This window comes from Sphaeramia orbicularis, chromosome 16 (genome assembly GCF_902148855.1).
Source record: "Sphaeramia orbicularis chromosome 16, fSphaOr1.1, whole genome shotgun sequence".
NCBI lineage: Eukaryota > Metazoa > Chordata > Actinopteri > Kurtiformes > Apogonidae > Sphaeramia > Sphaeramia orbicularis.
The window spans coordinates 31,186,165-31,200,186 of NC_043972.1; the positions used below are offsets into that span (position 1 = coordinate 31,186,165).

The 14,022-nt window shown below is 37.8% G+C and overlaps 2 protein-coding genes across 2 annotated transcripts; both read left to right on the forward strand.

Annotated features, from left to right (window-relative positions):
* Positions 1-521: 521 nt before the first annotated feature.
* On the forward strand, positions 522-2,309 carry LOC115435989 (serum amyloid P-component-like). Its single transcript, XM_030158651.1, has 4 exons — positions 522-583; positions 1,190-1,292; positions 1,383-1,677; positions 1,778-2,309. Exons 1-4 carry the CDS (start codon positions 529-531, stop codon positions 1,994-1,996), a joined length of 672 nt encoding a protein of 223 aa, XP_030014511.1. The 5' UTR covers positions 522-528; the 3' UTR covers positions 1,997-2,309.
* Positions 2,310-8,832: 6,523 nt separating this feature from the next.
* On the forward strand, positions 8,833-10,646 carry LOC115435986 (serum amyloid P-component-like). The gene is made up of 5 exons (XM_030158648.1): positions 8,833-8,868; positions 9,042-9,096; positions 9,700-9,802; positions 9,893-10,187; positions 10,288-10,646. Exons 2-5 carry the CDS (start codon positions 9,042-9,044, stop codon positions 10,573-10,575), a joined length of 741 nt encoding a protein of 246 aa, XP_030014508.1. The 5' UTR covers positions 8,833-8,868; the 3' UTR covers positions 10,576-10,646.
* The last annotated feature ends 3,376 nt before the right edge of the window (positions 10,647-14,022 follow it).

A 14,022-nucleotide genomic window follows, 5' to 3' on the forward strand; every position in this document is an offset into this window, starting at 1 on the left:
ATACTCCACATTTTTAAAGAGTGGACTCAATTTTATTTGGAGCATGTGATATTTTTCATAGAGATGCAAAAGTAACATTTACAGCATCATTTCTGCGGGACACGTGTGTTATGTAAAGTCTGAAAAGCTGTTAAACTTGTTTTAATATATGAAATGGCATACATGTGGTTCAGTTCTTGATTGGTGAGGTTGAAAATGAAACCTTTTCTCATAAAACAGTGCCAAGAACCTGAAGAATAAAGAATGTAAAAAAAAATTGTTGCCAAGACAAAAATGAGGAAGAAAGAAATTGGAAAGTATATATACAACGGCACAGTTCAGTTCTCATAGATTTCTCATCCAGAATTCAAGGTAATAACATTATATATGAAATTTAAGGAATTTAATATGTTGCCTTTTCAACCATTTTTAATTTTGATAGAAGTAAATAAATGCAAGTTGTTTCTAATCCATTTCATTAGTAGTATTAGATTTGCCAATTTAAGTCTGAGCACTGCTTTATATGATGTCTATTTGTCTCTGAATTAGATGAAGTTTCTGGTTCTTCTTCTGATGCTGACAACATGCGCTGCAGATCCTCAAGGTAATAAATATATTGTTTTTCCATCAAAAACCAGAAAGAAATGTCACAGTTGTGTTGCATATAGACAGTGTGTAGACATTGCCTGCCTTTTAATCTTTACATTTATACCTAAAATATATTTTTTTGTTTAATTCAATTGGTATAATGGGAAGTTTTGCAAAAGTTATATTGTTCAGATTTACATAAATATTTATCTATATTCACTCACTTTGTATGATGTAATAAGAAATTTATAGTTAAAATATAATTGAGTGTAAGAACAAATTAGTTTTATGTATAAGCACGTTTTTGGTCTAAGACAAAAATTAGGTGATACGTGGATTTTACAAATTTTTTTTTTTTTTTAATCACACAAAGAATCTGTTTGTGTAAGATTTTGTAGTATCAGAAAACATCCTCAAAGGTTCATATGTTTAAGTTTGTTGAAAGACTGGTTAGCTACACTGGCTGAAATTTGGTCAAACCTTATCAGTGTTACAAAACAAACAACAATTCTGTCTCAGATGTAAACCTGCCATATAATGTTATTTAAGTATTATAATGTATAATTTTGTTTGTATGCATATTTTCCATTCTGATATTTAAAGTCTCTGTGTGTCTTTTAAGATCTGACTGGTAAAATGTTCACCTTCCCACAAGAGGGTAACAAAGCTCATGTGAGGCTGAACACACCAAAACAGAATTTCAAAGTGGTCACTGTCTGCCACAGGTATCAACACACGTGCAAAATGCATGAAAAAACACCTGTTTCATGGTTTGTGAAAAGTATCCACTCATGGTCATTTTTTAACACTTACAGATCCTTCACTGACCTGAAAAGAAATCACGGTCTTTTCTCACTGGCCACACCTAATTATTTCAATGGCTTCCTGATTTATTATAACTACTCCAGTCGTGAGATGGAGCCCTATGTCAGGGATAGTAGGTCCAAGTATGGAGGGCTGGACTACAAACCCAATGTGTGGCACTCTATTTGCACCACATGGGACTCTGGGTCTGGACTGATGCAGCTGTGGTTTAATGGGCAGCCTCTGACAAAGAAATATGTCAGCTCTGGAGAGATCAGTGGACGTCCTATAATTATCTTAGGACAGGTACAGTTGCATTATTAACTATCGTAGTCAATGGTCACTGATGGCTGCTGTTAAAATTATCTTGCTATTAAATATAATTCCAACCTCTGTATCTGAACAGGAACAGGATTCCCACGGTGGAAAGTTTGACCCCACTCAGAGTTTTGTGGGTATGATGACAGATGTCCACATGTGGGACTATGCCCTTTCAGCCTGTGAGATCCAGAAGTATATGGATGAGCAGAACTTCACCCCAGGCAATGTGCTCAACTGGGCTGCGCTGGATTTCCAGATTACAGACAGGGTTCTGATAGAGAGTAAACAAATGACCTGTCACTAAACATCTGTACCATGTTCAGCCAAACACAATTAATACGTCGGTTTAGGTCTAGTTTAGGTGTAAACTAGAAGTTCTTTGATGCTTAATGTTGTGTTTACTGATTTGGTGTTAACTGATTATTAGCTTAATTAGAACACACTATAATTTACAGTTTTCAATCACTTCATTTATGAACCTTTAAAATCATTTCTCACGGGTTTTTTCCCCCCATTGAATCAGTACCATCTTCTGCCCCCAAGAAGTGTGTGTGTGTGTGTGTGTGTGTGCGTGTGTGTGTGTGTGTGTGTGTGTGTGTGTGTGTGTGTGTGTGTGTGCAGACAGCCAGCCTCATCATGAACATATGATTGTTTTTTTTTTCTAAAAAAAAAAAAAACATACAAAAAAATAGGCTAGATTCAGGTAAGAGTGTAAGATCAACTTGTGTAACCTCATTTTCCACAGCAACCAAATATTCTATTACAATGATGTTGTAATTTGGATAAATGTACCAGTTTATATCTCTTATTTGATATAAAACACATTGTTTGGTTATTTGCCTTTTGGTTAAAGGATAAAGAGAAAGAGGGGAGCAGAGAGACACCTAACATACACATTGGTCTACAGTTTTTTAGAAATAGTCTGCCTCAGATATTAAATGTGCTAAATGTTACGTATTTTAATCAGATTAATTAGAAAACAAATGACAAAAGTGCTGGTTTGCTGATGTTTTGACGGTATATGATAAAGTGTTTTTCCATATATATTTTGGTTTAAGTACATTTATACAACAGATTTATAAATGTTCCACTGACAGAACCAGTAAAGTGAATGTATTGTCATGTGCAGAGAAGAGGGCATTAGTGACTTCAGATTTTTTCAGATCGACTTATTTGTCAATTAGAAGCACTCGGAGAGCGCAGACCTCCACCAAGGCTGATCAGTGGCCCACCCGTGGGCCCCCCCACCCCCTATCACCACCAAAATTTAGTCATTTCTTCCTTATCCCATTTCCAACAAACCCTGAAAATTTCATCCAAATCTGTCCATAACTTTTTGAGTTATGTTGCACACTAACGGACAGACAAACAAACAAACAGACAAACAAACCCTGGCAAAAACATAACCTCCTTGGCGGAGGTAATAAAGTCAAAGTCGAGTTGACTTGTCGTATGATGACGTCATCACATTGACAGTGGAAGAACAACACAGATTCACAACCGTTCAGAAATGAGCAACTTGTACAAACGTTCACTGGAACATTAACAATGTACAGGAAAGAGCAGAATAAAAAACTAAGACACAAGCATCTACAGTCCTTCTCAGACGTTTAACCGAACAAAACATAGGTTAACACCTTGAATTTTCTGTTAAATTTAAGTGAACAACATAAAGTGGAAAAAAGTTAAGAGCGGCAGAAAAGACACTCAGCATGTTAGAGAAAAGAGCGCATTGTCTTCATGAAATAAATGAACAGAATAATCCAAACACACTGGCTGTTCAAATTATTATTCAATATTGGTGGTGCTTGCATGGTTCACAGAACATCATCACTGAGACCAGAGTTTTTCTAGATCACAGTCAGTTTAGTTATCCTACTGAGTCGTCTTCTTCCTACAGTCTTGGCCTTGTGCTAGTGATGCACAGGTTTTTTGTTTTGTTTTTTTAAAGCCACTTTGTGAAACTTTTTGGCCAACCCCGCAAATAAAGGGACATTTTTTGGACCTTCACCAGCCTGAGCAGGGTCCGCTGATCGGCGCATCACTACCGCTCACTGCACACTGCACTCCATGTTTTCATGTATACAGATGCAAGTATCTACATGGGCTGAATGAAGGCTCGTGCGCTGTTGGGTGATGGAAGGGAGAGAGAGAATAACACACGACTAGTCGACTCCTTCAAAGTAAAGTCAACTTGTGTCACAGACATCGACGCGTCGACAAACCGACTTTTCAGTTAATACCCTAGTAGAGAGTGTTTTGAAGTAGAATTCCTCTGGAGTTAAACCCATTCTCTCATATATGTATACACTGAGGAGCTGCTGTATCAACATGGAGGATTGTCTTCCACCAGAAATTACAGTAAGGGTATATTTCTTTTATGATTCCAATCCATTCTTTTTTTATTGTGGCTCAGCATTTAAATAACTTTTATCAGATTTGAGGGTTTAGTCACAGAGTTTCTCATACCCAAAAAATGTTATGCTTTTCTTTCACAAATGTGGGAAAGATAGTCTGAAATTGCGTTAAAATGTACAAAACAGTGAAATTTTTCTTGCCTGGCCAGCCAGCACTCTGGGTGCTCAGCACCCCTAAACCTCTGATCCTAGAATCGCCCCTGTTGTCATGTCTTGTCAGGTGTGTTAGTAATTTTAATGTTCAGTGTTTCATGTCTCATTTTAGGTTTTCAGTGTTTTGTCCTTGTTTGATTTGTCACTTTATGTTAAGTTAGAGTCCTTCACATTTGGTCCTGTCTTGCACTTCCTGCTTTGTTTTGTACGCTTCTCTTCCCTCTCATTTCAGACCCTGACTTCCTCCCTTTGTGTGTTTTCCCACCAGTGTGATTGTTAGCCCCACCCCTGATTGGTGTCACCTGTGTTCCCCTACCTCATGTATAAATAGTCCATCTCCCTTTGTCTTGTGCCAGTTCGTTGTATTCTGTCAGCGTGTTCATGTCAAGTGTCCAAACCAGTTTTTCATGTTTGCCAGTTTTGCTTCAGTTTTTCTGTAAGGGTTTTGTTTATCATAGAGATTCTTTTGAGAAGTATTATATATGCTTCTTGGGAACGCTTTTTGTTCAATCACTTTTTCATTATTAAAATACTTTTGTTAAAATCTTCAGTTTTCAGTGAGTCGTGTATTTGAGTCCACCATTTTGTGTATCAAGGATTTTACATTGGATTTACAAGGCTGACAATTAACACCGAACAACAAATAACTCAAACTATGAATTATGAAAGAGTTAGAACATCTTAAACTGACCACAATGAACATTTGAAAGATAAACAGTACCACAGTGCTTCAGTTTCAGCTTCACAGTTTGTCATGTCTTTTATGTATTGGGATTGTCTCTCTCAACTCACCATATATTTTTATTTGTAAGTTTGTTTTTTTTCATCACTTACTAGTAATTTCAGGTGACCCCATTTTAATTCCAGGTGACCCCACGTGGGGTCCCGACCCCAAGGTTGAAAAACACTGCTCTTATGGCTTTAAGCAATGTCTCAGCAGCACTTACAGGATATGCTTTTATTAGGTGATTATAACTTGGATATGATGAAACCTTATGAGAACGCACTGCACCATTTTGACTGGTTAAAACTTCACCACATAATATGAAATACTGCTAAGATAAAAGATAAGACCCTAACCTACCAGAAAATGCAACACTAACTCACCTGTTTTACTGTCTAAATGGGTCTCATCATCACATTTGGGCCATTGTTTTATTGGTTATTCATTCTATGAAATCACCAGGACAGATTAGTCTAGAGTGAGTTCTTTAAAATGTTCACATGAACTAACATGGCCTTTTGCATGATCTGGGTGAGGCTAGCTAGAACAGGCTCAGCCAGATTTGTCCTGTGACCCACGCATGGAACAATGCAACAGAAAAATGCTGTTCACTACAGTGTGATATACAAGAGCAGAGCATGACAGAGTTGTTTTTTGTGAAATTGACAATAAGGCAACCGACACAATTTATCTACTTCAAAATCATGCAAAGATGAGGCTCTAATTCACAACTATTTTAGAAAACTGAACTTTTCACAGTCTTCCCAGTTTTCCAAATAGATCTTCAAGCCTGTCTTAGTCATAGCAGAGGACGTTGTGGTCACTGATAAGAATCATTTAGCAGATCCTTTTATTCATAATTTTACAGAATCTTGGCATGTCTCAGTTTCCTCAGGTTTGACTTCTTCTTGAAGAACAGCCTGCACAGAAATCTACCTCAGAACCCTTGTGCAGCCTTTTGTTCACTTTATCCTATTTACATGTTACCTGCTGGTTTTGCTTCAAAGTCTTCATTGACATGGAACTCATGAAGAAATTGTATTCTTCAGAACTGAGAAAATCATCTGACAGACTGCGTGCATTAATGTGGCACCATTTACCGATAGTTTTTAATCCATTCACCTCTAAATTACCAGCTAAATTGGAAGGATGTTATGGTAAACCTTTTTTAAGAATGGTGACTGTTGTATGTTATGCAAAATTTGGGAGAAACTTCTCACCAAGCAGCTGATTGAATGTCTTGAGTTACATAAGATTTTGTCCAGCATTCAGTTGTTTAGGGTTTTATTACAGATGTGCTGCTGCAGTTTTAAAACTTCTAAATGGCATAACATCTGCATTGGGCACCAAACAACATTGTGCAGCATAACTTAATACCAAAGGTATGACTATGTGGATCACTTGACGTTATTAAATAGATTTGACAGTACTAGAGTTTTTGTCGCTCATTGTATTGGCTCTCTAAGGGTTAAAGCAGTGTTTCCCAACCTTTTTGAGCCACGGCACATATTTTACAATGGAAAAAATCACAAAAAAGCCCACCACCAAACAAAAACATGAATCAAAGTCTTGGATTTCCTCTTTGATATCCTGACATGATTACGCATGAACCTTCATTTTGTTTGGCTGTGAACAGACTATTGTATGACCCGTAAAATGAACATCAATGCCAATCCTGCCATCCGAATAGGATGTGATTTCAACCATATGAAGAGACAAGGACACAGAATTCACTTGTTGATAAATGCATTTAATGTAATATTAATGTCCGTGAGAACATTTAGAAGTTGGTCCAGGCGCTCATTGACACCACCGATTGCCTTCACAATGTCCTCTTGTGAGCACAGGTGAGAACACAGCCGAGGACAGGCATTGACAGCTGGCTGTTGGACTGGAGGAATCCCACGGTCTGTGACACGAGGCAGGGACTGCATCTCACCGTTGTCTGTCTCTTTGTCTTTTGGGAAATAATAAACTGAGAGATTAAACATGAATCAAAGTCTTTGATTTCCTCTTTGATATCATGACATGATTACACATGAACCTTCATTTTGTTTGGCTGTGAACAGACTATTGTATGAACCATAGAATGAACATATGTGTGAGTTACACAAATACAAAATGTATATATACCTTGGAGATGATCCGAGTCACCCACAAGTGCCCCCACCCCACCCCCACCCCTACGAGACCAGTGTCACTGACAATAGTGGTGACTCTGCTCAAACGGGCTAAGTTCATCCTCTTCTCTCCTTCCACCTGTTTCAGCCTCTGCTTCGTGTCCACCTTGACGTCATGTGATCATGCAGAGAGGGGAATCCCAGAGGGAATCCCACCTGCAGTCCCCGTTTATACTGATTTACATATTTAAATGTTGGCGTGGAGAGGGAGGAGTCTGGTACTCCAACATATTCGGTCAATTCCACGCTGATTGGGATGTACAAAGGAAATATGCTTGGATTCGGGCATATGCACAGTTTTGTTCATCTGGATTGTTTTGTGCATACAGACTTTTCTGGATTTGGGCGTATGCCAGGTTTCAGTATGAAATTCCCGCAAGTCTTTGTAGAGGCCCCAGGTCTTCATCCACACCATGGTCAGGGCCACTGACAAGAGAATTAACCCTTGTATCCCTGCTTTAAATGATGCAGGAAACAGGAGGACCAGAGGAACACTGATAAACCCATAAAGCATGCAGAGAACAGGCAAACTCAACACACAAAGGCTCCTGTTTGACTCTAGATTGAGTATGAAGCATTCTAGCTGTGAAATGCAGCCCCTATTTACCCCACTATCAATGAGCAACATCAACAATTCAAACTAACACCATGATAAAGTCGCTTCAGCAATTTCTGCAAAGCCAAAAAAATTGTCACATACACAATATTTCATTGGACCATCTTTAATTTTCATTCTGCCACACAAAGCTTATGTAGTATCACATAAATGTCTCAACATTTTTTCCATCCACAGTTTGCAGGTGTTGTATTGATGATAGGAGAGTCGGACAATTACACAGTCCTCTCCAGCACATTCTGAAAAATTTGCAATGAGGTTCAGGTTTGGACTCTGTGGTGGCCAATGCATGTATGAAAATGATGTCTCATGCTCCCTGACCCACTCTTTCACAATTTCAGATAAATGAACTCTGGTAATGTCATCTTGGAAAATGTCTGTGTCATCAGGGAAGAAAAAAATCCACTGATGTTCAACCCTGGTCAGTATATTCAGCTAGCCATGTGACCTCATTTTTTTGGACACATAACGCTGATGGTCTTCGACCTGACCAACTGACTCAACCCGGGATCATAACACTGCCCCCATAGGCTTGTACTGTAGGCACTAGGCATGATGGGTAATCACTTCATCCACCTTTCCTCTCACCCTGATGAGTTCATCACTCTAGAACCATGTCAATCTGGACTCATCAGACCACATGACCTTTTCCCACTGAAACACAGTCCAGTCTTTACATTCTCTGGTAGGGATGTGCATGAAGAACTGATTATACGCTCAGTCAAACGATAAGTATACTCCACATTTTTTAAAGAGTGGGCTCAATTTTATTTGGAGCATGTGATATTTTTCAAAGAGATGCAAAAGTAACATTTACAGCATCATTTCTGCGGGACACGTGTGTTATGTAAAGTCTGAAAAGCTGTTAAACTTGTTTTAATAAATGAAATGGCATACATGTGGTTCAGTTCTTGATTGGTGAGGTTGAAAATGAAACCTTTTCTCATAAGACAAAGCCAAGAACCTGAAGAATAAAGAATGTAAAAGTAAATTGTTGCCAAGACAAAAATGAGGAAGAAGGAAGTTGGAGAATATATAAACATCGACACAGTTCAGTTCTCATAAATTTCCCATCCAGAATTCAAGGTAATAACATTATATAATTTAAGGAATTTAATATTTTGCATTTTCAACCCTTTTTAATCAAAATAGAAGTAAATAAATGCAAGTTGTTTTTAATCCTTTTCATTAGTAGTATTAGATTTACCAATTTAAGTCTGTGCACTGCTTTATATGATGTCTATTTGTCTCTGAATTAGATGAAGATCCTGGTTCTTCTTCTGATGCTGACAACATGTGCTGCAGATTATCAAGGTAATAAATATATTGTTTTTCCATCAAAAAACAGAAAGAAATGTCACAGTTGCGTTGCATATAGACAGTGTGTAGACATTGCCTGCCTTTTAATCTTTACATTTATACCTAAAATATATTTTTGTTTAATTCAGTTCATTCTATATAAAGTTTTGCAAAAGTTATATTGTTTACATTTACATAAATATTTATCTATGTTCTCTAACATTGTATGATGTAATAAGAAATTTATACTTAAAATATAATTGACTGCAAGAACAAATTAGTTTTATGTATAAGCACGTTTTTGGTCTAAGACAAAAATTAGGTGATACGTGGATTTTACAAATTTTTTTTTTTTTTAATCACACAAAGAATCTGTTTGTGTAAGATTTTGTAGTATCAGAAAACATCCTCAAAGGTTCATATGTTTAAGTTTGTTGAAAGACTGGTTAGCTACACTGGCTGAAATTTGGTCAAACCTTATCAGTGTTACAAAACAAACAACAATTCTGTCTCAGATGTAAACCTGCCATATAATGTTATTTAAGTATTATAATGTATAATTTTGTTTGTATGCATATTTTCCATTCTGATATTTAAAGTCTCTGTGTGTCTTTTAAGATCTGACTGGTAAAATGTTCACCTTCCCACAAGAGGGTAACAAAGCTCATGTGAGGCTGAACACACCAAAACAGAATTTCAAAGTGGTCACTGTCTGCCACAGGTATCAACACACGTGCAAAATGCATGAAAAAACACCTGTTTCATGGTTTGTGAAAAGTATCCACTCATGGTCATTTTTTAACACTTACAGATCCTTCACTGACCTGAAAAGAAATCACGGTCTTTTCTCACTGGCCACACCTAATTATTTCAATGGCTTCCTGATTTATTATAACTACTCCAGTCGTGAGATGGAGCCCTATGTCAGGGATAGTAGGTCCAAGTATGGAGGGCTGGACTACAAACCCAATGTGTGGCACTCTATTTGCACCACATGGGACTCTGGGTCTGGACTGATGCAGCTGTGGTTTAATGGGCAGCCTCTGACAAAGAAATATGTCAGCTCTGGAGAGATCAGTGGACGTCCTATAATTATCTTAGGACAGGTACAGTTGCATTATTAACTATCGTAGTCAATGGTCACTGATGGCTGCTGTTAAAATTATCTTGCTATTAAATATAATTCCAACCTCTGTATCTGAACAGGAACAGGATTCCCACGGTGGAAAGTTTGACCCCACTCAGAGTTTTGTGGGTATGATGACAGATGTCCACATGTGGGACTATGCCCTTTCAGCCTGTGAGATCCAGAAGTATATGGATGAGCAGAACTTCACCCCAGGCAATGTGCTCAACTGGGCTGCGCTGGATTTCCAGATTACAGACAGGGTTCTGATAGAGAGTAAACAAATGACCTGTCACCTAAACATCTGTACCATGTTCAGCCAAACACAATTAATACGTCGGTTTAGGTCTAGTTTAGGTGTAAACTAGAAGTTCTTTGATGCTTAATGTTGTGTTTACTGATTTGGTGTTAACTGATTATTAGCTTAATTAGAACACACTATAATTTACAGTTTTCAATCACTTCATTTATGAACCTTTAAAATCATTTCTCACGGGTTTTTTCCCCCCATTGAATCAGTACCATCTTCTGCCCCCAAGAAGTGTGTGTGTGTGTGTGTGTGTGTGCGTGTGTGTGTGTGTGTGTGTGTGTGTGTGTGTGTGTGTGTGTGTGCAGACAGCCAGCCTCATCATGAACATATGATTGTTTTTTTTTTCTAAAAAAAAAAAAAAACATACAAAAAAATAGGCTAGATTCAGGTAAGAGTGTAAGATCAACTTGTGTAACCTCATTTTCCACAGCAACCAAATATTCTATTACAATGATGTTGTAATTTGGATAAATGTACCAGTTTATATCTCTTATTTGATATAAAACACATTGTTTGGTTATTTGCCTTTTGGTTAAAGGATAAAGAGAAAGAGGGGAGCAGAGAGACACCTAACATACACATTGGTCTACAGTTTTTTAGAAATAGTCTGCCTCAGATATTAAATGTGCTAAATGTTACGTATTTTAATCAGATTAATTAGAAAACAAATGACAAAAGTGCTGGTTTGCTGATGTTTTGACGGTATATGATAAAGTGTTTTTCCATATATATTTTGGTTTAAGTACATTTATACAACAGATTTATAAATGTTCCACTGACAGAACCAGTAAAGTGAATGTATTGTCATGTGCAGAGAAGAGGGCATTAGTGACTTCAGATTTTTTCAGATCGACTTATTTGTCAATTAGAAGCACTCGGAGAGCGCAGACCTCCACCAAGGCTGATCAGTGGCCCACCCGTGGGCCCCCCCACCCCCTATCACCAACAAAATTTAGTCATTTCTTCCTTATCCCATTTCCAACAAACCCTGAAAATTTCATCCAAATCTGTCCATAACTTTTTGAGTTATGTTGCACACTAACGGACAGACAAACAAACAAACAGACAAACAAACCCTGGCAAAAACATAACCTCCTTGGCGGAGGTAATAAAGTCAAAGTCGAGTTGACTTGTCGTATGATGACGTCATCACATTGACAGTGGAAGAACAACACAGATTCACAACCGTTCAGAAATGAGCAACTTGTACAAACGTTCACTGGAACATTAACAATGTACAGGAAAGAGCAGAATAAAAAACTAAGACACAAGCATCTACAGTCCTTCTCAGACGTTTAACCGAACAAAACATAGGTTAACACCTTGAATTTTCTGTTAAATTTAAGTGAACAACATAAAGTGGAAAAAAGTTAAGAGCGGCAGAAAAGACACTCAGCATGTTAGAGAAAAGAGCGCATTGTCTTCATGAAATAAATGAACAGAATAATCCAAACACACTGGCTGTTCAAATTATTATTCAATATTGGTGGTGCTTGCATGGTTCACAGAACATCATCACTGAGACCAGAGTTTTTCTAGATCACAGTCAGTTTAGTTATCCTACTGAGTCGTCTTCTTCCTACAGTCTTGGCCTTGTGCTAGTGATGCACAGGTTTTTTGTTTTGTTTTTTTTAAAGCCACTTTGTGAAACTTTTTGGCCAACCCCGCAAATAAAGGGACATTTTTTGGACCTTCACCAGCCTGAGCAGGGTCCGCTGATCGGCGCATCACTACCGCTCACTGCACACTGCACTCCATGTTTTCATGTATACAGATGCAAGTATCTACATGGGCTGAATGAAGGCTCGTGCGCTGTTGGGTGATGGAAGGGAGAGAGAGAATAACACACGACTAGTCGACTCCTTCAAAGTAAAGTCAACTTGTGTCACAGACATCGACGCGTCGACAAACCGACTTTTCAGTTAATACCCTAGTAGAGAGTGTTTTGAAGTAGAATTCCTCTGGAGTTAAACCCATTCTCTCATATATGTATACACTGAGGAGCTGCTGTATCAACATGGAGGATTGTCTTCCACCAGAAATTACAGTAAGGGTATATTTCTTTTATGATTCCAATCCATTCTTTTTTTATTGTGGCTCAGCATTTAAATAACTTTTATCAGATTTGAGGGTTTAGTCACAGAGTTTCTCATACCCAAAAAATGTTATGCTTTTCTTTCACAAATGTGGGAAAGATAGTCTGAAATTGCGTTAAAATGTACAAAACAGTGAAATTTTTCTTGCCTGGCCAGCCAGCACTCTGGGTGCTCAGCACCCCTAAACCTCTGATCCTAGAATCGCCCCTGTTGTCATGTCTTGTCAGGTGTGTTAGTAATTTTAATGTTCAGTGTTTCATGTCTCATTTTAGGTTTTCAGTGTTTTGTCCTTGTTTGATTTGTCACTTTATGTTAAGTTAGAGTCCTTCACATTTGGTCCTGTCTTGCACTTCCTGCTTTGTTTTGTACGCTTCTCTTCCCTCTCATTTCAGACCCTGACTTCCTCCCTTTGTGTGTTTTCCCACCAGTGTGATTGTTAGCCCCACCCCTGATTGGTGTCACCTGTGTTCCCCTACCTCATGTATAAATAGTCCATCTCCCTTTGTCTTGTGCCAGTTCGTTGTATTCTGTCAGCGTGTTCATGTCAAGTGTCCAAACCAGTTTTTCATGTTTGCCAGTTTTGCTTCAGTTTTTCTGTAAGGGTTTTGTTTATCATAGAGATTCTTTTGAGAAGTATTATATATGCTTCTTGGGAACGCTTTTTGTTCAATCACTTTTTCATTATTAAAATACTTTTGTTAAAATCTTCAGTTTCAGTGAGTCGTGTATTTGAGTCCACCATTTTGTGTATCAAGGATTTTACATTGGATTTACAAGGCTGACAATTAACACCGAACAACAAATAACTCAAACTATGAATTATGAAAGAGTTAGAACATCTTAAACTGACCACAATGAACATTTGAAAGATAAACAGTACCACAGTGCTTCAGTTTCAGCTTCACAGTTTGTCATGTCTTTTATGTATTGGGATTGTCTCTCTCAACTCACCATATATTTTTATTTGTAAGTTTGTTTTTTTTCATCACTTACTAGTAATTTCAGGTGACCCCATTTTAATTCCAGGTGACCCCACGTGGGGTCCCGACCCCAAGGTTGAAAAACACTGCTCTTATGGCTTTAAGCAATGTCTCAGCAGCACTTACAGGATATGCTTTTATTAGGTGATTATAACTTGGATATGATGAAACCTTATGAGAACGCACTGCACCATTTTGACTGGTTAAAACTTCACCACATAATATGAAATACTGCTAAGATAAAAGATAAGACCCTAACCTACCAGAAAATGCAACACTAACTCACCTGTTTTACTGTCTAAATGGGTCTCATCATCACATTTGGGCCATTGTTTTATTGGTTATTCATTCTATGAAATCACCAGGACAGATTAGTCTAGAGTGAGTTCTTTAAAATGTTCACATGAACTAACATGGCCTTTTGCATGA